Consider the following 24,694-nt stretch of genomic DNA (forward strand, 5'->3'; position numbering starts at 1 on the left):
TGGGAGCTCCTCAAGGGCAGCATCTCAGATGGTGCTGGGTATTTGAGAAAATAGGAGAGACGTTCATATTTATTTTTATCTCATCCCTTTAAATATGTATTTTATGTGGTTTCTGATTTTTGCACTATATTAGTGTGGTAATGTGTAGTATTTATAAAATGGATGTAAATGCTGACAGTTTTTTACTGACGGGGTGATGAATTTACCAGTTTGCATTGGCCGGGCGTAGGGGCTCACGCCTGTAATCTCAGCCCTTTGGGAGGCCGAGGGGAGTGGATCTCTGGAAGTAAGGAGTTCAAGACCAGACTGGCCAAAACTTCATGTCTACTAAAAATACAAAAATTAGCTGGGTGTGGTGGCATGTGCCTATAATCCCAGCTACTCAGGAGGCTGAGGCTGGAGAACTGCTTGAACCCAGGAGGTGGAGGTTGCAGTGAGCCGAGATTGCCCACTCCATGCCAACCTAGGTGACAGAACAAGACCCCGTCTCAACAACAACAACAACAACAAAAGTTTGCACTAATCTAATAACCTAATAAGGCTCTGATAAAGGAAATTTCATACACTGCTGGTAGAAATATATGTATCAACTACCAAAAGACAAAATTGCAACAAATTTAGTTATAGATGTAATGGCTTTTACTTGCAATTCATGAATTGGGGCAGATCCCATTATACAAAATAGAATGAGAGCTTCTCCTGGGAAATAACAGAGTGGTGAATTTTGTAAGGTGGGAGGAAGGAAAAAGAACATTTTTTTTTAAGTTGATTGGTTAACATCAGGTTGCTTCAGGTTACTTTTTTATAAAGATTAAAGCAGAGGGGGCTTTCAAGCTAAAAGTGGCTTGTCTGGGGATTTAGCTATTATTCTGTTTCTTTCTCCTGATTTCTTGGAAGGTCAGATAAACAATTTAGTTTTGGCTTGGTGGCATGGAACTTTAGCGCGAGTGACTCCATTTTGGTGGGACCTAGAGCAGGATCTCTATCCAAACCAATGGCCACCTATAAATTTGAACATGTCGAACAATATTTAGAGCTAATTACAAAGTAATTCTATCTCTAAGGAGTGTCAACTAAGAAGAGGCAAGAGACCAAGCTGCAATGCAGGAGTTTAATGGGGCATTAGGAACTGCAATTCAGGAGACACAGATTCAGCTCGAAGTCAAATTGTACTCCAAAAAAGAGGAAGGGGAGTAGGAGTTTTTAAGAAAAATAAAAAGGAAGCTAAGGATTACACAAGTTATTTGAAAGAAATTATTATTGGTGGAGGCGGCTGGCCAGCACCAGTCCATAGTTCATTGGTTGTTGTTCAGGAGATGAAGCGCAGGTGAAATATAGCTGGTTTCCAGGACGATGTAGTCTGGAAACCAGCTATATGACCTGCAATGACCACTGCAATGTGGTCATTGCAGTTTTGACCAATTCAAGGGTTCGAGGCAAGTTCCTATTGTGTTTTAGTTTTGGTTTATTTGTTTTCCTTTTTGCAAGTTTGCAAGGAGTCCTTAGAATGGCTTCCAGGCGGAGCGGGCGCAGTGGTTCACGCCTGTAATCCCAGCACTTTGGAGGGCCAAGGCTAGCGAATCACCTGAGGTCAGGAGATCCAGACCATCCTGGCCAACGCGGTGAAAGCCTGTCTTTACTAAAAATACAAAAAATTAGCCGGGTGTGGTAGCGCAAGCCTGTAATCCCAGCTACTCGGAAGGCTGAGGCAGGATAATAGGTTGAATCCGGGAGGCGGAGGTTGCAGTGAGCCAAGATCGCGCCATTGCACTCCAGCCTGGGCAACAAGAGTGAAACTCCGTCTCAAAAAATAAGAAAATAAATAAATAAAAATTAGAAAGAATGGCTTCCAGGCTCCATTTTACAGCTGTTAACCAGAGTGACACTGTTTTCTATATCACATTTCACAAGAGATAATCAGGTATGAGCATATGGATCTATGTTTAAGAATGTTCGCTGCAACTTTATTTAGAATTGAAAGGGCATAAAAGTGTGTACCCACCCTATTGCTAAACCTTTGTTCTGCTCTCACAATCCTTTTGTCCCTATCTTGGCACATTCTAGAGATTTTGTAAGTTCCTGTTTTTCTTTCTGAGGCACGGCAAGGTCACAAGACGCGTTTAAGTAAGGTACACCCATGTTGCAAAACAAGCCCTGTAAAACCTGTCGCAATATGATTAACTGCCTTTGTGTAAGACTGCTTTCCCGCCTCGGGTTTGCGAAAACAAGCCCTACCCCTGCCCTGCAAGCCCCTGATAAACGTCATCAGAATTTCAAAATTAACTGAAATACCAGAAATGGCGGGAACCAATCATAATCAGCCAAATCGCCTTGTTCAAATATCGACCAATCATACATCTGATTTGTATAATGACTCTGTGCCTATTTACCCCAGACTATCTAACACTGTCTTGAGCCCAGTTGGGGAGCTCTCCCGCCCCGCTCGTTTCACGGGTGTGCGTGAGAGTTCCAGGTTCGAACCTGTAATAAAGATCCTTGCTGCTTGGCTTTGACTCTGGACTCTGGTGGTCTTCTCCGGGGAATAAACGGTCTGGGCATAACAGAATAATATTTCAAAATGTTCTACATGCTAAACAATAAATAAATGGATAAGTAAACTGTGCTTAGGCTTATTGTGCAGCTTATAGAACTAAAATAAAATTTGATGTTAGTTTAACAATTGTTTTTAAATAAAAATAAAATAAATAGAAGCCGAACCGTGCCAGGCCTGGCAGAAGAATGACAAGTGGGAGGAGTGAGAGCCTGAAAGAATGGTGGCAGGTTAAGTTGGAGACGACAGAGGAACTGGTTTCCTCCGCCTCGCAAGGCACACAGCCTGCCGACACCCCATCAATACACGAGGAAGGGGAAAGAGACTGAATGGAGGAATGAATACACCTTGATCCAGGTAGCTTGGGGAGCGGCCGCTTTACCTGTGAACCTCTCTGCCTGACAAGCGGCCAATATACGGAATCAACCACCAAGATGGCGGCGCCCTTGAGGAATCCGCAAATAGGTCGCCGCCATGTGTCCCCTAGGAAGGTACGAATTCAACCCTCGTACGGAATCAGATTCCAAGATGACGGCATCTATGAAGAAGTCACGCAGTAGGTGCAGCCATGTTGCCTGTACGTCCAGGCCGTACTAGCAGCCGCCGTACGGACTCTACTGACAAGGTGGTGGCGCCCTCGGGAAAACCACAATGTGAGCGCGGCCATGTTCCCGGCGAACGTGTGGATTCGGCCACCATACGGATACGATAATCAAGATGGCGGCGCCTGAGAGTTCTTCGGGGGCTCTAGGCGAGCGACCTACTGGTTTGCGGCGGAGACGACGCACTGGGCCTGCGCAATAGGAGTACGCTGCCCGGGAGGCGTGACCAGAAGCGGAAGTAGTTGTGGGCGCCTTTGCAACCGCCTGGGACGCCGCCCAGTGGTCTGTGCAGGTTCGCGGGTAGCTGGCGGGGGTCGCGAGGTAGTGCGCCGGGAGCGGAGATATGGTGAGTACCGGGTTCAGGGAGGGGTTCGGCGGTGGAGGTCGGTGGGGTTGGCAACAGTGGGGTCTGTCGGCCGACTCAGGGGTCTGTGGTGAGCCGTAACCGGAGTCTGTGGACTGAACGGCGGGAGTCTGTGGGCAGAATGATGAACCATCTGGGAGTTCTATGGTGAGCCACGGTGGGGGAGTCCTTAATAGAAGTTTAGTGGGGACTACGGGTGGCAGTTCCGTGGGAAACTGTGATCGGGGATTGTAAGGAGTCACATTGGGTGGTCTGTAGTGAGCCGTGACGAGGAGTTCGTGTCCGGGGATCCGTGGACAGCCGCGACTGGGGGTGGGTGCGGGTGCCAGGTGGGTCTATGAGGTAAACAGGGAGGGGTGCGTAGAGAACCGCGATGGGAAGTCCGCAGTGAATTACGCGGGGTCTATGAGGCGCCACGATGGAGGGTCGCGATGCCCCATTAGCGAGTGTGGACGCAGGGAGCGGGTGTCGGTGGGTGCGTGATGGGAAGTATGGAGCAAAGTAATAGGATGTCAGGGGAAGGGATGGAGGTCAGTGGGGACTGTGATGGAGAGGTTTTTGGGGGGCTCCGATGTGAAATCTGCAGGCAGAGTGGGGATCCCTGCTGACCATGGTGGAGCTGTAATGGGATAAGCCGCCACGGTGGGGGCTGTTTAAGGATCCGTAATGGGGGTGTCCCGCAGGAGGGAGATGGTTCAGACCCCGAGCCTCCAGATGCTGGGGAGGACAGCAAGTCGGAGAATGGAGAGAATGCGCCCATCTACTGCATCTGTCGCAAACCAGACATCAACTGCTTCATGATGTGAGCCCGGGAGAGGTGGGCGGGGTAGACACTGGCAGGGTGGGGTGAGGCCGATGGGCCGCGCCCCTCACATCTCCACCGCCTGCCCCGTCCTCCGCAGTGGGTGTGACAACTGCAATGAGTGGTTCCATGGGGACTGCATCCGGATCACTGAGAAGATGGCCAAGGCCATCCGGGAGTGGTACTGTCGGGAGTGCAGAGGTGAGGGCCATGGATGGGCAGGGAAGGCAGGTGGGGCTTCAAGGGAGGAGGAGGAGCCATAATGGGGGGTCATGGGGAGTAGTGATAGGCGTCTGTGGTGAGCTGGTTTGGGGTCTCCATTGTGAGTGGTAATAGAAGATCCCACGGAAAGAGGCAGCTCTGCCCTGGACAGGGGTGCAGAGTTGATGGGTGGGATAGTAAGAGAGAGAAGAGGAAGAAAGAGGTTTTGGGATCATTCAGGCCCTCCAGTTCTCACTCACTTTGGCCCTACTCTCTGCCCCACAGAGAAAGACCCCAAACTAGAGATTCGCTATCGGCACAAGAAGTCACGGGAGCGGGATGGCAATGAGCGGGACGGCAGTGAGCCCCGGGATGAGGGTGGAGGGCGCAAGAGGCCTGTCCCCGATCCAGACCTGCAGCGCCGGGCAGGGTCAGGGACAGGGGTTGGGGCCATGCTTGCTCGGGGCTCTGCTTCGCCCCACAAATCCTCGCCGCAGCCCTTGGTGGCCACACCCAGCCAGGTGAGTGGCTGCATAAAGTGAGTAGATGTGTAAAGTGGTTCCGTTTCAGTCCTGCCTGGGTCCATAATTTCTGTTCTGGGCCCTGTCCTCCAGCATCACCAGCAGCAGCAGCAGATCAAACGGTCAGCCCGCATGTGTGGTGAGTGTGAGGCATGTCGGCGCACTGAGGACTGTGGTCACTGTGACTTCTGTCGGGACATGAAGAAGTTTGGGGGCCCCAACAAGATCCGGCAGAAGTGCCGGCTGCGCCAGTGCCAGCTGCGGGCCCGGGTGAGCATGGACAGAGCTGGGTAGGGTCAGGTGTGGGAGAGCTGGTGAGTCCATGCATTGTTAGTGAAGTCTAGGCATGGCTAAGCCAGGTGGGATTGGGCCTGACTGTATCTAGACAGGTGGGAAGGGACCTGTCATGTCCAGATGAATGGGGCATGACCTGGTATGCTGAGCTGGCAGAACCCCCACCAACCCTGGGTGGACAGAGTGGGGTCAGGCATTTCCAGGTGGTCATGCACGTCAGTACAGATAAGACAGGGGTGAGCATTGCTGGTAGTAAGGGGTAGTGGGGAGGTGTGTCTGGGGAGGTAAGGCCAGGCCAGGTGGGTGGGGTTGGGCAAGGCCGCCCTCCATCCACCTGGGGCTGACCTGGGCCTTCCTCCTGCCGGCACAGGAATCGTACAAGTACTTCCCTTCCTCGGTGAGTCCAGCTCCCTAGGGTGGGGTGGGGCATGCGGGCAGGGCGGTCAGGGCCAGTCCTGAGATTCTGCCCCGCAGCTCTCACCAGTGACGCCCTCAGAGTCCCTGCCAAGGCCCCGCCGGCCACTGCCCTCCCAACAGCAGCCACAGCCATCACAGAAGTTAGGGCGCCTCCGTGAAGATGAGGGAGCAGTGGCATCATCAGCAGTCAAGGAGCCTCCTGAGGCTACAGCCACGCCTGAGCCACTCTCAGATGAGGACCTACCTCTGGATCCTGACCTGTATCAGGACTTCTGTGCAGGGGCCTTTGATGACCACGGCCTGGTGAGCAGATAGGAGCATCCCCTGGTGGAAGGGTGGAGGTTACAGAAGCAGAGAGTATCCGTAATGAGGAGACAGAGGGTATGGAAGGCTGATATGGGACATGAGTAGGTGGTGGGGTTGTCACGAGCGGGGCAGGTGGGTCAGTGCATGCCCTGCTTGCAGCCCTGGATGAGCGACACAGAAGAGTCCCCATTCCTGGACCCTGCGCTGCGGAAGAGGGCAGTGAAAGTGAAGCATGTGAAGCGTCGGGAGAAGAAGTCCGAGAAGAAGGTGATGGAGAGGGTAAAATGGATGTGGAAAGGCAGAGGGTGGGGTTGAGGGAGAGGCAGAGGTCAGAGGCTGAATGGGGCAAGAGCCAGAAAGGGCTAGAATGGAGCAGGAGTCTGGGGTCTGGGGCTGACTTTGACTCCACCCTGACCTGACCTGTCTTGCTTAACAGAAGGAGGAGCGATACAAGCGGCATCGGCAGAAGCAGAAGCACAAGGATAAATGGAAACACCCAGAGAGGGCTGATGCCAAGGACCCTGCATCGCTGCCCCAGTGCCTGGGGCCCGGCTGTGTGCGCCCCGCCCAGCCCAGCTCCAAGTATTGCTCAGATGACTGTGGCATGAAGCTGGCAGCCAAGTGAGTCATTACTGAAGGGTTCAAGGGAGTCAGGAAGTGCATGGTAGGGCCTGACCACTGTGTTCTGTATGTCTACATACAGTCAATCAGCTGTCCACCATTCAGTCACCAAACAGCCACTACTCACCCATCCACCTATCCGCCCGTGTCCATCCAGCCACCATTCCGCCAGTCACCTGTTTATTTCTCCTTTTGCCATTTAGTCATGCATCTATTTTCCCACCCTCACTTACTGATCACCTCACTTACTCTGTTGCTTGCTACCTTCCCTGCAGCCGCATCTATGAGATCCTCCCCCAGCGCATCCAGCAGTGGCAGCAGAGCCCTTGCATTGCTGAAGAGCACGGCAAGAAGCTGCTGGAACGCATTCGCCGAGAGCAGCAGAGTGCCCGCACTCGCCTTCAGGAAATGGAACGCCGATTCCATGAGCTTGAGGCCATCATTCTGCGTGCCAAGCAGCAGGCTGTGCGCGAGGATGAGGAGGTGAGCAAGCAGGGCCGCAGCGGGGCAGGGCCGGTACTTTGTCCTTCCTAGCCTTATTGTTCCTTCCACCCCATGCAGAGCAATGAGGGTGACAGTGATGACACAGACCTGCAGATCTTCTGTGTTTCCTGTGGGCACCCCATCAACCCACGTGTTGCCTTGCGCCACATGGAGCGCTGCTATGCCAAGGTTGGGGGTCAGACTGAGGGGGCAGACCATGTGGGAACATCGGTGGGCCAGTGGGGGACAGATTTGTTGTCTGGGTGGTGTCTTGGGAGGGCATGCAGCGCACATCCACAGTTCCCTCCATTTGTGCTCATCCCTCCAGTATGAGAGCCAGACATCCTTTGGGTCCATGTACCCCACACGCATTGAAGGGTAAGTGAGGGTGCCACGCGAAGTGAGAGGTGTGGGGGGTTAAGGCGGAGGTCAGAAGTGGGATGTGTGTGGAACTGGGACAGGATACAGGCAAGGACAGGTGGACCTCCCTTTATTACCCTCTCCCTATTCCAAACCCCTAGGGCCACACGACTCTTCTGTGATGTGTATAATCCGCAGAGCAAAACATACTGTAAGCGGCTCCAGGTGCTGTGCCCCGAGCACTCACGGGACCCCAAAGTAAGGTTTTCCCTCAGCTCCTCCCATTTTGCCTCTCCTCCCTGCCTCGCTGTCCCACATTCATCCCTGCCTCACCTTCCCTGGTGCTTCACCCTCCATTCCTCCCTTTTCCATGCCTCCTCACCTTTCCCTGAACCCTCCAATCTTTACCTTCTCCCTCCTCGAGCCCCCATTCCTATTCTCCCTTATCACGGTTATTCATCCCTCCAACCCGGCCTCCCTGCAGGTGCCAGCTGATGAGGTATGCGGGTGCCCCCTTGTACGTGATGTCTTTGAGCTCACGGGTGACTTCTGCCGCCTGCCCAAACGCCAGTGCAATCGCCATTACTGCTGGGAGAAGCTGCGGCGTGCGGAAGTGGACTTGGAGCGCGTGCGTGTGGTACGTTTCCCTACGGTTTCAGTGGTGCATGTGGTAGGTTTCCATGCCGGACGTGGCCGAGGGCAGGCGGGGCTTCAGGTGTTCCTGCTTAGGACTCTTGCCACTCTCTTGGCAGTGGTACAAGCTGGACGAGCTGTTTGAGCAGGAGCGCAATGTGCGCACAGCCATGACAAACCGCGCGGGATTGCTGGCCCTGATGTTGCACCAGACCATCCAGCACGATCCCCTCACTACCGACCTGCGCTCCAGTGCCGACCGCTGAGCCTTCTGGCCCGGACCCCTCACACCCTGCATTCCAGATGGGGGAGCCGCCCGGTGCCCATGTGTCCGTTCCTCCACTCATCTGTTTCTCTGGTTCTCCTGTGCCCATCCACCGGTTGACCGCCCGTCTGCCTTTATCAGAGGGTCTGTCCCCGTCGACATGTTCAGTGCCTGGTGGGGCTGTGGAGTCCACTCATCCTTGCCTCCTCTCCCTGGGTTTTGTTAATAAAATTTTGAAGAAACCAAGGAAGCTGTGTCCACATTGCTGCGGTTGCAACTGTTCCAGACTCCTGGATAAGATGGGGGGCGCCTGCACCCCGGGAGAGCCCAGGGACCCACATTCCCAGCCTCCCACGGGCAGAGGGTCTACGCAGCACGCATTCAGTGTGGTGACGCCGCCCACGCGTGCTCCTGTCTCCCACCCAGAGCTGTCGTCCGCTATGGATGCCAGGCCCTGCCTTTTCCCCACAAGCCCCACGTTGCGGATCCGCCTCCTGCAGGGGCGCGCCCTCCCGCGTGCCTCAGTTTACCTGCGGTGCGTCACCGCCCCTTTCCCCGCCCCGCGCGCTCCAGCTGCTGTTCGGCGGGGAGGAGGGAGCGGGACACGACCGCCCTGGGGTTGATGTTCGGAGGGACCGGCGAGCACAGGATAGACCCCAGCGAGAGATGGGAGAAGAGAGTGCCTGCTGGGCCAGGGAGTGCGCAGGCGCGAAGCAGCTTCCTCACCGCTGTGGGTATCCGCTGCGGAGACCGCGGGAGGGAAGGGAGGGCGCAGGCGCAAGCCCTCCCCGACCACTTCCCTTCAGGTTGAGACTGGAGAGCGCATGCGCAAGCTAGATGGTCAGCGACTAGAGCCCCGACTGCAGGTCCCTCCTTCGATGGGGCGCGAGCTGTCGTTGAACGTCAGCAAGCAGATGCAACTGGTTTTCGGCAGGCGGGCGCGCGCCCCGCTGCAGAGCGCCAGCCCGCAGGCGCGGGAGCCTCCCTATTAAGGGCACGCGACGTCGAGGCAATAGCACGCAGGTGCTTAGCCAGAGGCGGAGCCCGAGAGGCAGGCAGCGGAGTTCCGGTTCCGGGAGCAACGAACAGCCGCGGAGGCGACAGCTACCGCTTCAGAGGAGGCGGCCGCGGAGGAGGAAGAAGGGGAGGAGGGCGAGGCGGGAGGTGCAGGAGGGACCCTCGCCATGGGTCCACGGGCCTAGGGTGGCGGAAGATACCGGCCTGGTGCCAAACTGGTGAGACAGCCTTGGGGCTGGACGTGGAGAGTGCTCAGGCGGAGGATGGGAAGGAATTGTGGCTCAGAACGCTGACGGGGAGGAATCAAGGGCCCTCAGGCCGATGAGGGGGAGGAATGGCGGCGTCGGAATACTGACGAGGAGAAACCGGGTAATTTAGGCTGAGGACAGGAAGGAATGGAGCTCAGAACTCTGACAGGTAGGAGTGTCGGGATCCTGGGACGAGGACGGAGAGGAATGGTGGAGATCAGAACGCTAAAGGGAGATATCAGGGCATCTGAAGTTGAGAGAGAAATGGGGGTTCAGAACTCTGAGCGGGAGAAATGAGGGCCCCCCAGGCTGATGACAGGAGAAATGGAGGCATTGGAATGCTGAAAGGGAGGAATGGGAGGCCGCATATAGAGGACGAGGAGCAGTAGGGGATCAGAACGCTGACAGTTAGGGATGGCATGATCCCAGGACAAGAACAGAGAGAATGGGGGAGGGTTCGGAATGCTGAGGGGAGAAATTAGGGTCTCTCAGGATAAGGGAGGAATGGAGAATGAGAACAGTGAGAGGGCGAAGTGGGGAACTTTTTGGATGTAGAGGAAGGAGACAAACAGGAAGGTTTGGGGGCTGAGCCTGGGGAGAAATTGTGGGCCAGAACATTGAAAGAGAAGAAAAATAAGGGGGGAGCTCTTGGGCTGAGGAAGGGGAGGCATGGGAGGCTTCCAGTGTGAGGAATGGAAAAGATGAGGGGCTATTCGGGACATGGGTTGGAGCAGTTGTGTCTCGCAGAGGAAGTCGAGGTTGTAACATTGAGGTAGCTAGATAAGAGGACATCAGGCAGAGAAGGAATGGAATGGTTAAAACACTGACGGAGGGAAATTAGGAACTCCTGGGTCGAGGAAGGGGGGAATGAGAGACTACTGAAGCCAAGTAGTGAGGGCAAGAGAAATGGGGCCCTTTGGGGCTGAGGATGGGAAGTATGGGGGTCTTGTGGTGATAAAATAGAGGGATAGAGGCCCTTAGGTCAGTGGCAGGGAGGAATGAGGGGGGAAGATGAAAAGTTTCTGGATTGGCAGTGAGGAGAAATGATGGGCTGTCAGTCTGAGGATAGAGAGTAGGGGATTAGGACACTAAGAATAATAAACAGAGATCCTTGGGTTAAGGAATGAGGATCTCCTAGGCCCAGAATAGGAAAGAATGGGGTGAGAATATGAGGGGTTTCTTTTCCATATATGGGCTGGTTGCCTGCGGCAGGTCCTAGGTCTTGGGCAAGCACTAATGGATACCAGTGATTTGTGTGGCCTGGGGCACGTTTTGTCCCCTCCTAGAGCCTCAGTTTCCCTCATCCGCTCAACTCCCTTTCAGGCTACTGCTGCTTCCTGTGGCCTCCATGGCTGAGGACTGGCTGGACTGCCCGGCCCTGGGCCCTGGCTGGAAGCGCCGTGAAGTCTTTCGCAAGTCAGGGGCCACCTGTGGACGCTCAGACACCTATTACCAGAGGTACTGGGTGGGTTGTGGGCAGAGTGGGGGTGGGGTAGAGCCTGATTAGGGTAAAATCAAATAGTGCGGATAAATTTATGGATGGAGTTTAAATTATGCACAAACAGTTAATCCTTATTAGCGGATTTTATGTTTGCAATTTCACCTTCTTAATACGATGTGTTTGTAACTTAAAAGTCACTACCCACAGTGCATTTGCGATTATTGAAGGACATGCACAGAGCAGTGAAAAACTGTCACTCAATGCATGTGTTTCTAGCTGAGACTGAAGGAGCCCTTTTTATTTCAGCTTTAATACTGTAAACAAGTGTCCTTTTCGTGGTCTGTTTAGTGTCACATTTTTCTAATGTTTGTATGTTTTGTTGGTGATTTTGCTTTTTAAAATAGTCCTCAAGCGTAGTGCTGAGGTGCTGTTTAGTGTTCTGAGTGTGAGAAGGCTATGTCGTGCCTTACAGAGAAAATACAAGGCAGATAAACCTTGTTGGTTATCTGAGTTACAATGCTGTTGGCTGTAAGTTCAATGTTATGCATCAGAATTATGGTACAACCAGAAAAAGAAGGAAATTTGCCAATATGTGCACAAGGCTGCTTCAGAAAATACAGAAAGCATTTATGGTCTTGAAGCTATGGAAGAGATGAGAAAGCAGCTACGTTGGTGGATTCATGAAATGACGATCAATAAAGCATAGTGGACAGCATTGTTGAGGAAAGCCAAAGTCACGTTACCCTGGGTTAGGAAAATATTAAGGTTGTATCAGCTAGTGCAGGCTGACTTGCACATTTCAAAAGGCAACATGGCATGAAAAATGTTAAACTTGCATGCAATGCAGGTTCTCCCGATCAGGAGTCTTCCGAAGAATTTTAAAAATACCTGTTAAGTGTTATATAGGAAAGGGGTTGTGTAGAAGAGTGGTTTTCAATGCCAATAAGATTGGCTTGTTAAACAAGAATATTGGCAAACAAACCTACAGAACACATACGGCCTCCAAAGCCCCTGGTTTTAGTCATTCAAAGACCATGCAAATAGTCATTTGTAAAAAATATGTATTAAGTAATGTGTATTTAAACAGAAACATGCACAAAACAGAAGTTCAGATGCTCTCAGGAACCTAACCCTGTATTTCCTCTAGGAGCAATGGTTTTGTATTCAATGTTCATGGCAACTTTGTAGAACATAACTACCATAACTAATGAGAATCAGCATAGATGTTTATAAGCATTTACATGTGTTTAGGCTACATTAATTATTATGTTTCTATATTCGTTCTGATTTTTTAAATCTAAGTTGCCATTTTGCAGGTAAATATCAAATTACAAATTACTTTTTGTTTGTATTTAGTTATAATTTATACACATATTTATGTACTTGTATAAAACTTTCAAAACTTAAAAGTGCAGTTGTCAGGAACAATGAAGGATCTGAGATTTCATTCTTAGGACAAGATAATAATGAATTTGTCAGAATTTTGTAGATGTTGGTAGGAGAGGTAAGACTCCTGGGTTACAGATCAAAGACAGTTTATTACAACAGTTGCAGGATCCAGAATAAGTCTCCCCCTTATCTGCAATTTCATTTTCCACAGCTTTAGTTACTTACAGTCAACCACCATCCAAAAATATTAAATGGAAAATTTTAGAAATAAACAATTCATTAGTTTTGAATTGTGTGCCGTTTTGAGTGGCGTGATGAAATCTCACACTATCCTGCTCAGTCTTGCTCAGGAGGTGAATCATCTCTTTGTCCATATCCATATCCATATCCATATCCATGTTCTATACACAACCTGCCTGTTAGTCACTTAGTAACCATCTCAGTTTTCAGGTAGAAGAAAACACAGTACATATTACATTAGGGATAGTACTATCCACGGTTTCAGGCATCCACTGGGGAACTTGGGATGTATGCCCTGATGAGAGGGGGAATTACTGTATTACTATTTTTGTGCCAGTTTCCTGAATCCCAATTCCTACAGCATGACACGAAGAGGGTTGTATTATTATAGGAAAAGAACCCTGAGCTTAGAGAATCAAGTTTTTTTTTATAACATTAGGACAGTAAGTATGCTTTCCCTTTACTATGGAAGGAGACCCTGTCTCTTATCTTCCAAGGTTGTTTGCTTTACAAACGTCCTTGGAAAGATAGTTTATCAAAAAGGACAATCGGTGTCTCTCTTGCGGGGCGTACAGAAATGCAAGAAACTGGGGGTCCCAAAATCAATTACTTACACTTTAATTTGTGTGTAGTTGCATTTGTTTATATGTTTTTAAAACATATTTGTGTTGTTTTCTTTACTTGATTATATACTGGGTACATAATGCTAACTTATTTGTTTATTTATTTATTTATTTATTTTTTGAGACAGCGTCTCGCTCTGTCGCCTAGGCTGGAGTGCAGTGGTGCAATCTCGGCTCACTGCAAGCTCAGCCTCCCAGGTTCAAGCCATTCTCCTGCCGCAGCCTCCCGAGTAGCTGGGACTACAGGCGCCCGCCCCCATGCGTGGCTAATTTTTTTTTGTACTTTTAGTAGAGATGGGGTTTCACCATGTTAGCCAGGATGGTCTCAATCTCGTGACCTCCTGATCCGCCTGCCTTGGCCTCCCAAGGTGCTGGGATTACAGGTGTGAGTCATCGCACCCGGCCAGTGCTAACATGTTTATATGTTATTTAATATATTTGTGTTCCTATTTGTGTCTATTTTTACTTATGTGAAATAGTTCCAGTATTACTAGTATTATATGTTGTAAATATATTCATCTGTTTACATTTATATTGTTTCTGATGTTTGTATTTGTGTTAGTATTTATATTAATTTTTTTATGTTTTCAAGGTTAGTTGAGGTGGGGCTGGGCAGGGCTCACAGGCCAATTCCAGGCTGCCTCCTGTATCCTGCCAGCCATGTCGGAAGGTTGTGTGGGTGAAATGACATTGGCTCCACCTGGGTGCTAACCCATCATGGCCTATCCCTAGCCCCACAGGAGACAGGATCCGAAGCAAAGTTGAGCTGACTCGATACCTGGGCCCTGCGTGTGATCTCACCCTCTTCGACTTCAAACAAGGCATCTTGTGCTATCCAGCCCCCAAGGTACTTCACAATGTGAGATGCCTAGGTAGCGGTGGCTGTACCACTCAACACCCACCCACTGACCCATATACCTCCTTCCCTTACTTTCCAGGCCCATCCTGTGGCTGTTGCCAACAAGAAGCGAAAGAAGCCTTCAAGGCCAGCCAAGACTCGGAAACGTCAGGTTGGACCCCAGAGTGGTGAGGTCAGGAAGGAGGCCCCAAGGGACGAGACCAAGGCTGACACTGACACAGCCCCAGCTTCATTCCCTGCTCCTGGGTGAGTGTTGGTCTGAGGTGAGCCAGATAGGTGAGGGTTGTGTTTGGGAGTGCTCTTGGACCCCTCACCTGCCTTTCCCATTCCAGATGCTGTGAGAACTGTGGAATCAGCTTCTCAGGGGATGGCACCCAAAGGCAGCGGCTCAAAACGTTGTGCAAAGACTGTCGAGGTGAGTGACCCCCAGAGGATGGGGCATCGGGAGATAGGAGCTGGTGCAGGTTCAGTGTCATGCTAGGCTGGGGGTTGAATGTAGATGTCAGGACAGAGGCTACTGGCATGGTTGGAGGTTGGATACTGGAGATAGCAGGCATGGGTAGAGGTTGAATAGTGGAAGTCAGGGCACAGGCAGTGAGTGAATCAGTCAGATGTCTGTTGCTTTCTTTCCACTTTTCTTCTTCCCTCTTCCTCCCCACAGCACAGAGAATCGCCTTCAACCGAGAACAGAGAATGTTTAAGGTAAGCACAACCTGCTTTCTCTTCACACCTCTGCAGTGGGAGCAGGATGTGATCGAGCTGGTAGAGTCCTAAGGGATGATGATAGGTCCACAGGATGAAGTCGTTTTATAGAGTGCTCTCCATAGGTCAGCAGACACAGTAATGGGAATTAATGGGTTAATTAATTACTGTACCATTAGTGCGTTAGTAGACACAGTGATGAAGTTAGCAGGGGACCAGTAGACATACTAATGGCCTCAGTGATGAGGCTAATGGGCAACTAGAAGTCCTAGTGATGGGAACTGATGTAGGGTCAGTAGACATGGGAGGACCAGTGCTTCTGGAGCAGGCCCATGATCTCATCCCTACCATTCCTGGCAGCGTGTGGGCTGTGGGGAGTGTGCAGCCTGCCAGGTAACAGAAGACTGTGGGGCCTGCTCCACGTGCCTCCTGCAGCTGCCCCATGATGTGGCATCGGGGCTGTTCTGCAAATGTGAACGGAGACGCTGCCTCCGGATTGTGGAAAGGGTGAGTCGGGCAAGTGGAAAGAGCCCAAGGCTCACCTCGGCCCCTGGCCCTCGTGGGCTTGGCCCCATGCTTCATGCCTCTGCTCCCACATCCCCCTCCAACAGAGCCGAGGGTGTGGAGTATGCCGGGGCTGTCAGACCCAAGAGGACTGTGGCCGCTGCCCCATCTGCCTTCGTCCTCCCCGCCCTGGTCTCAGGCGCCAGTGGAAATGTGTCCAGCGACGTTGCCTACGGGTGAGTCGGGCTGGAGGGAGCAGAGCTCATTCTGCTGTTAAAATCGTCGCTACCTCTGCTTCCTTTCAACCTGGCCTTGCCTACCTTATGTCTTTCTTTTCTGCCTAACCCCACGCTCACCTTTCTGGCCCCATCTGCCTGCCCCTGTCTGCCAGCACCTTGCTCACCGCCTGCGTCGCCGTCATCAGAGATGTCAGCGACGCACTCCCCTGGCTGTGGCTCCCCCAACTGTGAGTGCCTCATGCCACCCTCTGTCTGCCTGTCCCATGCATGCTTTCTGCACTTAGGGAGTGGGGAGTTCCTATGTCTGCCTGGTGCCACCAAGCTGAAACCACCCTTTCTGGTCTTTCCCAGGGTAAACATGCCCGCCGCAAAGGAGGCTGTGACTCCAAGATGGCTGCCAGGAGGCGCCCCGGAGCCCAGCCACTGCCTCCACCTCCCCCATCACAGTCCCCAGAGCCCACAGAGCCGGTGAGGCCCCAGTGGGTGGAGGGAAAGCACAACCCTGACCTTTCCCAGTACCTGCCCTGACCCCACCCCATTTGCCTCTACAGCACCCCAGAGCCCTGGCCCCCTCGCCACCTGCCGAATTCATCTATTACTGTGTAGACGAGGACGAGCTAGTGAGTGGCCCCGCCCTACCTGGATAAGCCTAGACTCTCAGGACGCTTGGTTAACTTCAAAGAAGCAGATGCTGGAATGAGCCTATTGGGGAACAGCAAGGCACAATAATGGGTCCTAGGATGGGATGAGTAGATAATGGAGGACTAATACAGGGTCAGCAGGTGCAATGACAGTGCCTCATGTCACATGTATCAACACTCTGGTGGCTGATGCAGGACTAATCGACACAGTGATGGGATTGACAGAGGAGCAACTAGCACAATGACTGGGGTTCACATAGGATGAGCAGACAGAGTAGGCACAGTGACGGGAGCTAATAGAGAGTTAACAAAATGTTGCTGGAAATGGGGGTTAGAGACATTTTCTTGGTAGCCAGTGGTGGCCTAGGAAATACAGCACTGGATATTGTAGTGGAGCAGCCACAGTCCTAATGGTATCGAGGGCCAGCTTGCACAGTGATAGTGGCCAATGTTGAACTAGCAAATGCTGAGGAGTGACTAGCCGGGAGTCAGGAGGCTGAGACTAGTATGCAAGTAGCTCCTTCTTATGGGGCTAGAGGAGCACCAGGACCAGCACTGGAATAGGCGTTGAGGATGGCCTCTCCTAGTCCTAGTTGACAGCACCACCCATTCCCCCCACCCCAGCAGCCCTACACGAACCGCCGGCAGAACCGCAAGTGCGGGGCCTGTGCAGCCTGCCTACGGCGGATGGACTGTGGCCGCTGCGACTTCTGCTGCGACAAGCCCAAATTCGGGGGCAGCAACCAGAAGCGCCAGAAGTGTCGTTGGCGCCAATGCCTGCAGTTTGCCATGGTGGGTGGGGCAGGAAGGGTCAGGTGGCCGGGATAGGTTGGGCCAGGCGCCCCAGTGCGTGGGAGTGGTGGGCAGGCTTGGTAGGTGGGTGGGTGGCACAGTAGCTTTGGTTGAGGATTAACAGACATTGTGCTTGGCTTAATGAGTCTAGGTGGCATTGGTGTTGCTAATAGGAGACTAGCAGGCTCAATGACGAAGGGCTCATACGTAAGCAGATTCCGTGCTGGGACCGATGGGAGATTAGCAGGCATGTGGAGCCGGGCAGGGTGGATGTGACTGGTCAGGACACCAGGTAGCCATAGCACTCTATCTTTCCTCATAGAAGCGGCTGCTGCCCAGTGTCTGGTCAGAGTCTGAGGATGGGGCAGGATCGCCCCCACCTTACCGTCGTCGAAAGAGGCCCAGCTCTGCCCGACGTCACCATCTTGGGCCTACCTTGAAGCCCACCTTGGCTACACGCACAGCCCAACCAGACCATACCCAGGCTCCAACGAAGCAGGAAGCAGGTGGTGGCTTTGTGCTGCCCCCACCTGGCACTGACCTTGTGTTTTTACGGGAGGGCGCAAGCAGTCCTGTGCAGGTGCCAGGCCCTGTTGCAGCTTCCACAGAAGCCCTGTTGCAGGTGAGGGCCCCACCCTGTTGTCCTGCCCTTCCCAGCCCCACCCAGCCTTATGCCAGGGAGCTGAGACCAAGTCTGCTGCAATCCTCCCTCACGCAGGAGGCCCAGTGCTCTGGCCTGAGTTGGGTTGTGGCCTTACCCCAGGTGAAGCAAGAGAAGGCGGATACCCAGGACGAGTGGACACCAGGCACAGCTGTCCTGACTTCTCCCGTATTGGTGCCTGGCTGCCCTAGCAAGGTGGGGGCAGTGATGGATGTTCTGTTGATGCCGTAGCAGGCTGGTCTGTAAGCAGAGTGATGATGAGCCATGATGGTTCTCTTGAGCAGAGCAATAGATGTGCTGATTGCGATCTTTCTGCAGAATTACCCCGCCTGTCTAACAGACACCCTACCTCCCGCAGGCAATTAGCTTTGCCCGCTTTGCTATCCAGCTAACAGAAAAACGGAGGTCAGTGAGGAATGGGAATGGGAAAGGTTTATAGGCAGAGATGGCCTTTCTGTGTTGAAATGTGACGGAAGTAGGATTTATCAGCACAGTGAGGGGTTGGCTGATAGAGACTTTCCTCAGGCTAACTCTGCCCTTCTAATGGCTGCCTGTTTCCTACTTCTCCCAGGCAGTAGACCCAGGCCTGCCATCTGTGAAGCAAGAGCCACCTGACCCTGAGGAGGACAAGGAGGAGAACAAGGATGACTCTGCCTCCAAACTGGCCCCAGAGGAAGAGGCAGGAGGGGCTGGCACACCCGTGGTCAGTCCTGGGGATGCCCCACCCTGCCCTGACCCTGCCATAGCCCCAACAACCACATTGACCTATGGTGTTAATTCTTCTCTAGATCACGGAGATTTTCAGCCTGGGTGGAACCCGCTTCCGAGATACAGCGGTCTGGTTGCCAAGGTGTGCCCCACACAGTGAGGGGTGGGGAGGGAGTGGGTGTTGGCCAGATGTGGGCCCTGAGTTTTGAAAGTATCGTCAGCAGTTTGGCATGGTGTGGTGGGAGGTGAAGGCCCATACCCATTATGCTGATCACAATTAATGAGGGGCACGTGTGTAGGACCATAGAGATTTCTCCGGAGATCCAGCCCAATAGCATTCCAGGTTAGGACTCTCCTTTGGGGGTAGGGGGAAGACTTGACACTCTGTCATGAGATTTGAAAGAAAAAGATAGGGAGTCTGGTCCCTATTTTCCTAAGAAATATCTATAGGGGTCAACTTTAATATATAAATTCTTGTTCAGAGAATAATCATTCAGGGTCTTGAAGGCCTTTGGAGTCTCCAGGAGACCTCTGGGTGGGCTGTTGCTTGACGTTGAGCAATGTGTATCAGAGAAATGGTGCTGGGCTTGCCTGGGCAGTGGGATGGGCAGGAGATCTGGGTTCCGAGCTGGCTTTGTGAGCTGGGTTCACACGTAGTTGCGTGATCTCTGGTTGCCCTGTACTTCCTGGAGCTACCTCTGTGGAGGGGCTTGGGCTGGATCTCTTGAGCCTTTCCTGAGCCTATTGAGGTTATTAACTTCAGATGCCATGCAGGACTGTCCCTGTAGTCCTGGCATAGGATGAAGGGTAGATGCCTGTAAGGACTAGAATGGTTGGGAGGGCAGGGGAATGCTGACTCCTGTAGAATGTTGACAGACCCTGCATAGAGCCCCAGACACTGGCAATGTAAACTATTGGCCAAGCACGTGGATTCCTTTGCTCCTACAAACTAGCCTACCAGGCTGGAAACCATTTCATCTATGCTTGGCCAATTACAGAAATACTGATTGAGTTCCTGCTTGGTGCACAGCATTGAGGACAATGAGCCCTGCAAAGCTTATATCCTGTGTCAGGAGACACAGGATACCTACCTTCAGGGAGCTTATAATCTGACTATGGACAAGCTGTCTATAATGGTAGTTTTTAGAAGATATAAAAAAAGATAAAGGTATAATTAAGGGGAAGTGGATGGAGGACACAGAATACTAGGAAATGGTTTTGTAATGCTCCATTTCGCACATAGCAAACCTCATTCAACATACAGACCTGCTCCCTCTTCCCTAGGTCCAAAGACCTTAAAAAACCTGGAGCTAGAAAGCAGTAGACTGGAGGCTTCTACAGACTGTAGGATTCAAGGTGATATTTGCAGACTGGCTTTATGAGAGACAACACTGATCTACTAGGGGCTGGACCCTAGATTGGTTGCCAGGGCTTGTGTGTGAATCAACCCTAGGAGGAAAAACCTACCACGAAACCAGAGGAGCAGGCCTAACAGTACTTTGAGCTTCTAGAAGAAGTAAGCGGGAAAGGAAGAGAAAGAGTAGAAAGTTGGTGCATCTTCTCCTCCCCAAGAGCCTGAGTATAAGAAGTTGGGTTTTAAGGGTGGGGGAGCCGGGATGGGGAAAGGTAATATAATTAAAACCACCACAAAACAACCTAAACAAGCCATGTTCATGAATAATTGTAAGTGGCTTCTGGATGAGACCTGGCAGTGTCTCTACATACTTCCTCAGGGAGACAGCAATTGAAAATGTAATTGAATAAATAAGGAAAGGAACTGCTATTTGGTGTGTTCCTCTGTGGACCCAGTTTATTTAATCCTTAAAATAATCTTTTTGGGAAGACATTGATTTTGCCCATTTTTGTGAATGGGAAAACTGAGACTCATTAATTTGTCCAATGTTGAACAGCTGGTGTTAGTAGAACCTAGAATCAAACCCAGCTTTTAAAGCCCTTGTTCTTTAAGCCACTAAACTGTAACTTGTAATCCTGTATGCACTAACAGGAGTTTTCGGTGACCTTCAAAACACAGATTACTATAAGTACTATAATAAATCCCTTACATTCCTGTCTCTAGCATGGTTTAGAAAGTGCCAAGACTCAATGTAGATGGGGTCACCTTGTCAGAGCATCTGTTCATACAGAAACTGGGTTTCCTGCAGACCCCAGGTGCTGCATAGGATTCCTCAAACCCTACAGGATATATCTCCCCACTGGCTGCTGTCCATTTTGCTTGTTACCCTGACTCCTCCTCTTCAGCTAGAGCAGTCTTTGTAACTAAAGCTGCCAGCCTGGCTCATCTTTCCTGACAACGTGCATCTCCTGCCCTCTGATGACCTTTGTGCTTGGCTCCTGCCCTCAGCCCAAATGTCTTCTAGGAGGCTGAATTCCTGCTTCGAGTCCTGCCCAAGGGCCAGTCTTGGCTCAGCCCTACCTCACTCTTTCCAATTCTTCATTCATAAAGTGCCAAAAATATTAGACCTGTAATTTGTTAGCCAGCTTTACAGGGCCAGGACTGAGTGAGTGCCTCCTTAAACTTTGTATCCTACGTGCCTCCCTTGCCTTACCCTAGTCCCAGCCCTGCAGCTTTAAGTAATTCAGACATGGATGAGCCATTTCCCAGTTCTATCATACAGCCTCTGCCACCTTCCCCACCCCTTCCTTTATTCCACTCTAACTAGTTCAGCCCTAGTCAAGACTGGATAGACTGATACTGCTTTGTTTCCCCCAGGAACCAACCACCCAACCCCAGTATTCTGGTAATTTTGACAGTGAGCTATATGAAATTTGATTGACATTTAGACTCATGAGTTAAGCTTCTGCCTACCATGTATGTTAGGGTACAATCAGAAGAGCGGAACCACTAAGATAAAGATTATGTATATATGTACTTTAAGGGATTTATTATAGAGATCTGACTGCATGCCATTGTGGGAGCTGGTTAAACAGTCTCTGTAAGGCTGTTATCTTTGCATCTAATGCTGGAGCTTGAAGTCTGCAGGGCAGGCACTCGGGAAGGGAAGATGGATGTAAAGTGTGGGAGACCGAGGACACAGTGGAGCCCACGAGCACGAGCTGGAACCCACGAGGATGGCCTGGAACCCATGTCAGTCTCTCACCACCTCCAGCTTCGATGATGTGGGTGTCCTGCAGAAGAAGCTGGTGCCCTTCCTCACAGAGTTAAATATGCATCTGGCCCAGGAATTAGAGAAGCTGAAGAGATGATCCTGGGGAAGGTGGAGCAGCTGCAGGCCTGGCTGCAGGCCTGCCTGCTGCCCACACCAACGAGGTGATCCAGCAGATACATGACAATATGTGAACTGCAACAGCACCTGGTGCCCCAGCACCAGCCTTCCAAGTGTAAAAACAATATGCTGCTGCTTCACTTTTGCCCTCCAGTTATCAAGCAAAATGTCTCTTGTGGCCCATCTTACTGGAAGAGAGTTCTGGGAAACAGCCTCACCAAGGTGACACATTACAAAGCCGCCCTACCATGAATCCGCTCCCAAGGGTCTCACTACTCACCTGAGGATAACTCAATATAACTCTTGCTGAAAATGCAAAGCTGAAGACCATGAATTTCATGGTGATTCCAGCAAGTGCAGAGATTCTATGAAGCCCACCCAGAAAAAACTTGCTGGTCCTGGCTATTTTTGTGTCATTCAAGTATTGAGAACCAGGCCTGTGGTAGGCACTGTACTTAATACTAGGATACAGAAATGCAAAAGATACGGCCCATGCAGTTTTATTAAATGCATCAATATGTATTACAAATGGTGAATGGATTTCCAACTTTATCATGGAATTTAATGCTGAATATATAGAATTCAGAAAATTATTGGGAGGACAGCCCTTTTGTGAACCTTGTTTGGGGCACAGTAGGAATTGGAAATAATTTAGTTTCTATCTCTAAGCTGTTCTATTTTAAAATTATTTTTAAATTTTTATTGTCCCACTTACATGCTCAGTGTTTCTTTTGGGAGTGGTTTGGTGGGAACAGTGTTGACTGCCTCTGAGAAACTGGGATAGTGGGTGGGAAGATCAAAGTCACTTCTTTCCAAGGACCCTGAGAGATTCACTTCCCTAGGCCGCGGGGGCGGGGTGGTTCACTGAAAGCTGAGGCTCTTGGTGCTCAGCACTGGCCGGACACCGTCAAGCTGCTGGTGGGCCCGCCAGGGGGCGCCGGGGCGAGAAAGCCCGTAGTTGCCGGCCGGGGAACCTCCGGGGCCCTGGAGGCACCGCCCGTCACCCATCACCAGTGGCCTGGCCGCCCTGGGGCGTGGTATCCGCCTGGCGCGAACCCCATTACCTGGGCTAGGGCCAGAGGGAAGCTGAGTGCCCCTCTTCAAATAGTGGTAAAACAGGCAAAACTGAACCGGGGTTAAATTTCGGAGCTCGTCCAGGGCCCCACCCCCAAAGTGGTGATTATGGTAAGCACAGGATGTGTCTGCCGGACCCTTCAGCTTTCTCCATCTCTGCGCTCTCCAGGCCTGGCCGATCCCACTTCGGCCCCCCACCCGGGGCCTTCTTGAGGGGAACGCTCGTCCAGGGTGAGGGCGGGGCTCGACGACCTAGGACGTTCAAGTGCTGCTGGGTGTCGCCAAGGGTCGGTTTACCCCATCGCCTCAGAAATTGTGACCAGGCCCTCCGGGCTGCACAACCTTGGGAATCCCCAGTGGGCGGTCCCGAATCTCCGTAGATTTTCCCAAGCCCTGCTCCGGGCCCAAGGCGTTTTCATTGCCGCCTCCCCGGAGGTGTGGTGTGGGAGGTTCCGCCCAGACCGACGGGCGGGCCCGGGGCCCGTTGAACTCGAAGATCAAAGAACCGCCCCTTTGGACACTCCAGGAAACCCAGACGACCACCTAATTTGTTTCTTTTCTGTTTCAGGCCACGTAAACTCTTAGCAAATACAAATGAGTGTTTTACTGAACTGCAATTGAAAACACAAAATGACAGAATTATTAAAAGATGATTAAAAGAGAAGAAAGACATTTCGTGGCTGAAAAGCTGAACCATTCAGGAAATGGAATTCATATTTAGAAACGTACCATATACAAAAGCCGAAGTGGGTGATTTGCGTATGATTAAGGAATGCTAATTTACAGTAAATTCCGTCCTTAAGGAGGGTATACACATTAGTTGTGCTTATTATATGTCAGTTTGACGTAGGTACTGATTTGTTGCATGTGCTCAAGTGTTCTATGCTCACCCCCACTTTGGGAGTACCAAAGTGTCATTCTTAATTGGCTTTTAGGTATTACCACCTTACTCTTGACTGGAAATACAACTGTGGTTACTACCTGTGCTGCAGGTCCGTCCTGGTTCTCTGATTTGTGTTTCCTGTTCTGCGTGAATCCTGATTCTCAGAAACCAGTTACTGGACTTCTGATCCACATCCTGATCCTTCCACTGTGACCCTCAGACTCTTAATTATGCCCCACCAGGTCGTGCCACTGCCCCACTAGTCCATCTGATCTGTCCCCATCCTAGGATATCCTGAGTCTAAGCCCTGGTTTCTGCCAATGGCAAACAGGAAGATTTTATTAACAGCCTTTATTATTATTATTATTACTGGTTATTTGGTTTGACAAGGCACTTAGGCTCCCTGAGCTTTGCCTTAGCTGGAAAATAAGGCTAGTAATACTTGCTATTCTATCAACCGTATAAGATATTTGTGGCCACGCGCGGTAGCGCAGCCTGTAATTCCAACACTTTGGGAGGCCGGCGGGAGGGGCAGAGGGTAGGATCGCTTGAACCCAGGAGCAGGAGTTCCAGCCTGAGCAACATAGTAGGACCCCCTATCTCTTCAAAATTTGTTTTTAAATTAGCAGGCCGTGGTGGCGCAGGCTTTGTAGTCCCAGCTACTCTGGAGGCTGAGGCCCAGGAGGACGAGGTTGCAGGGAGCCATGATAAGGCCACTGCACTCCAGCCTGGGTGACAGAGCGAGACCTTGGCTCAAAAAAAAGTCTGTTAGGTTCAAAGGTTGTGTGTGTGAAAATATCTTGGAAATTGTAAAGAACTACACAAATACAAGGGTTTCCTGTGATTATTACCGTCATCAAGATTAACCTAGAGATAGTGCAAAATTTAAGCTTCCCAAAAAATGTTCGCTAACCTTTCTCATACCTTTAGACCATTACAGGATATAAATAGCAAAGTCAACTGGAATTGTAATTAGAGCTTCAATTTTTCTTGGGCTAGAGGTTTTTT

The 24,694-nt window shown here is 51.2% G+C and overlaps 2 protein-coding genes across 32 annotated transcripts; both read left to right on the forward strand.

Moving 5' to 3' along the window:
• Positions 1–2,770: 2,770 nt before the first annotated feature.
• Positions 2,771–8,667, forward strand: CXXC1 (CXXC finger protein 1). Of its 3 annotated transcripts, XM_023207538.1 has the most exons (16): positions 2,771–3,499; positions 3,579–3,664; positions 4,201–4,319; positions 4,420–4,520; positions 4,806–5,041; positions 5,135–5,311; positions 5,706–5,732; positions 5,810–6,055; positions 6,218–6,337; positions 6,495–6,679; positions 6,955–7,162; positions 7,241–7,351; positions 7,491–7,540; positions 7,684–7,780; positions 8,007–8,159; positions 8,275–8,667. In XM_023207538.1, exons 2-16 carry the CDS (start codon positions 3,662–3,664, stop codon positions 8,419–8,421), a joined length of 1,980 nt encoding a protein of 659 aa, XP_023063306.1. In that variant the 5' UTR covers positions 2,771–3,499; positions 3,579–3,661; the 3' UTR covers positions 8,422–8,667. The 3 variants fall into 3 exon arrangements, with proteins under 3 accessions (XP_023063306.1, XP_023063305.1, XP_023063307.1); XM_023207537.1 differs by lacking the exon at positions 3,579–3,664; XM_023207539.1 differs by lacking the exon at positions 3,579–3,664 and having other exon boundaries at positions 6,218–6,325.
• Positions 8,668–9,002: 335 nt separating this feature from the next.
• Positions 9,003–24,647, forward strand: MBD1 (methyl-CpG binding domain protein 1). 29 transcript variants are annotated; one of them, XM_023207551.1, is made up of 17 exons: positions 9,003–9,655; positions 11,009–11,143; positions 14,111–14,225; positions 14,317–14,483; positions 14,570–14,652; positions 14,899–14,939; positions 15,300–15,446; positions 15,551–15,679; positions 16,034–16,150; positions 16,234–16,302; positions 16,948–17,115; positions 17,438–17,737; positions 17,834–17,971; positions 18,348–18,479; positions 18,565–18,626; positions 19,769–19,840; positions 21,479–22,443. In XM_023207551.1, the coding sequence occupies exons 2-16, from the start codon at positions 11,034–11,036 to the stop codon at positions 19,806–19,808; spliced, it is 1,818 nt and encodes a 605-aa protein (XP_023063319.1). In that variant the 5' UTR covers positions 9,003–9,655; positions 11,009–11,033; the 3' UTR covers positions 19,809–19,840; positions 21,479–22,443. The 29 variants fall into 29 exon arrangements, with proteins under 29 accessions (XP_023063319.1, XP_023063325.1, XP_023063320.1 ...); XM_023207557.1 differs by having other exon boundaries at positions 16,951–17,115; positions 17,879–17,971; XM_023207552.1 differs by having other exon boundaries at positions 21,486–21,619.
• The last annotated feature ends 47 nt before the right edge of the window (positions 24,648–24,694 follow it).

Source organism: Piliocolobus tephrosceles, chromosome 18 (assembly GCF_002776525.5).
Source record: "Piliocolobus tephrosceles isolate RC106 chromosome 18, ASM277652v3, whole genome shotgun sequence".
Classification (NCBI taxonomy): Eukaryota; Metazoa; Chordata; class Mammalia; order Primates; family Cercopithecidae; genus Piliocolobus; species Piliocolobus tephrosceles.

Coding starts and splice junctions, on each gene's coding strand:
- MBD1 (XM_023207540.1), top strand. CDS start 11,034: ATGGCTGAGGACTGGCTGGACTGCCCGGCCCTGGGCCCTGGCTGGAAG. Junction 15,447..15,550: donor GCCTCCGGATTGTGGAAAGG/GTGAGTCGGGCA, acceptor CCCCTCCAACAG/AGCCGAGGGTGTGGAGTATG. Junction 17,116..17,437: donor AATGCCTGCAGTTTGCCATG/GTGGGTGGGGCA, acceptor CTTTCCTCATAG/AAGCGGCTGCTGCCCAGTGT.
- CXXC1 (XM_023207538.1), top strand. Junction 5,042..5,134: donor TGGTGGCCACACCCAGCCAG/GTGAGTGGCTGC, acceptor CCTGTCCTCCAG/CATCACCAGCAGCAGCAGCA. Junction 7,163..7,240: donor CTGTGCGCGAGGATGAGGAG/GTGAGCAAGCAG, acceptor CACCCCATGCAG/AGCAATGAGGGTGACAGTGA.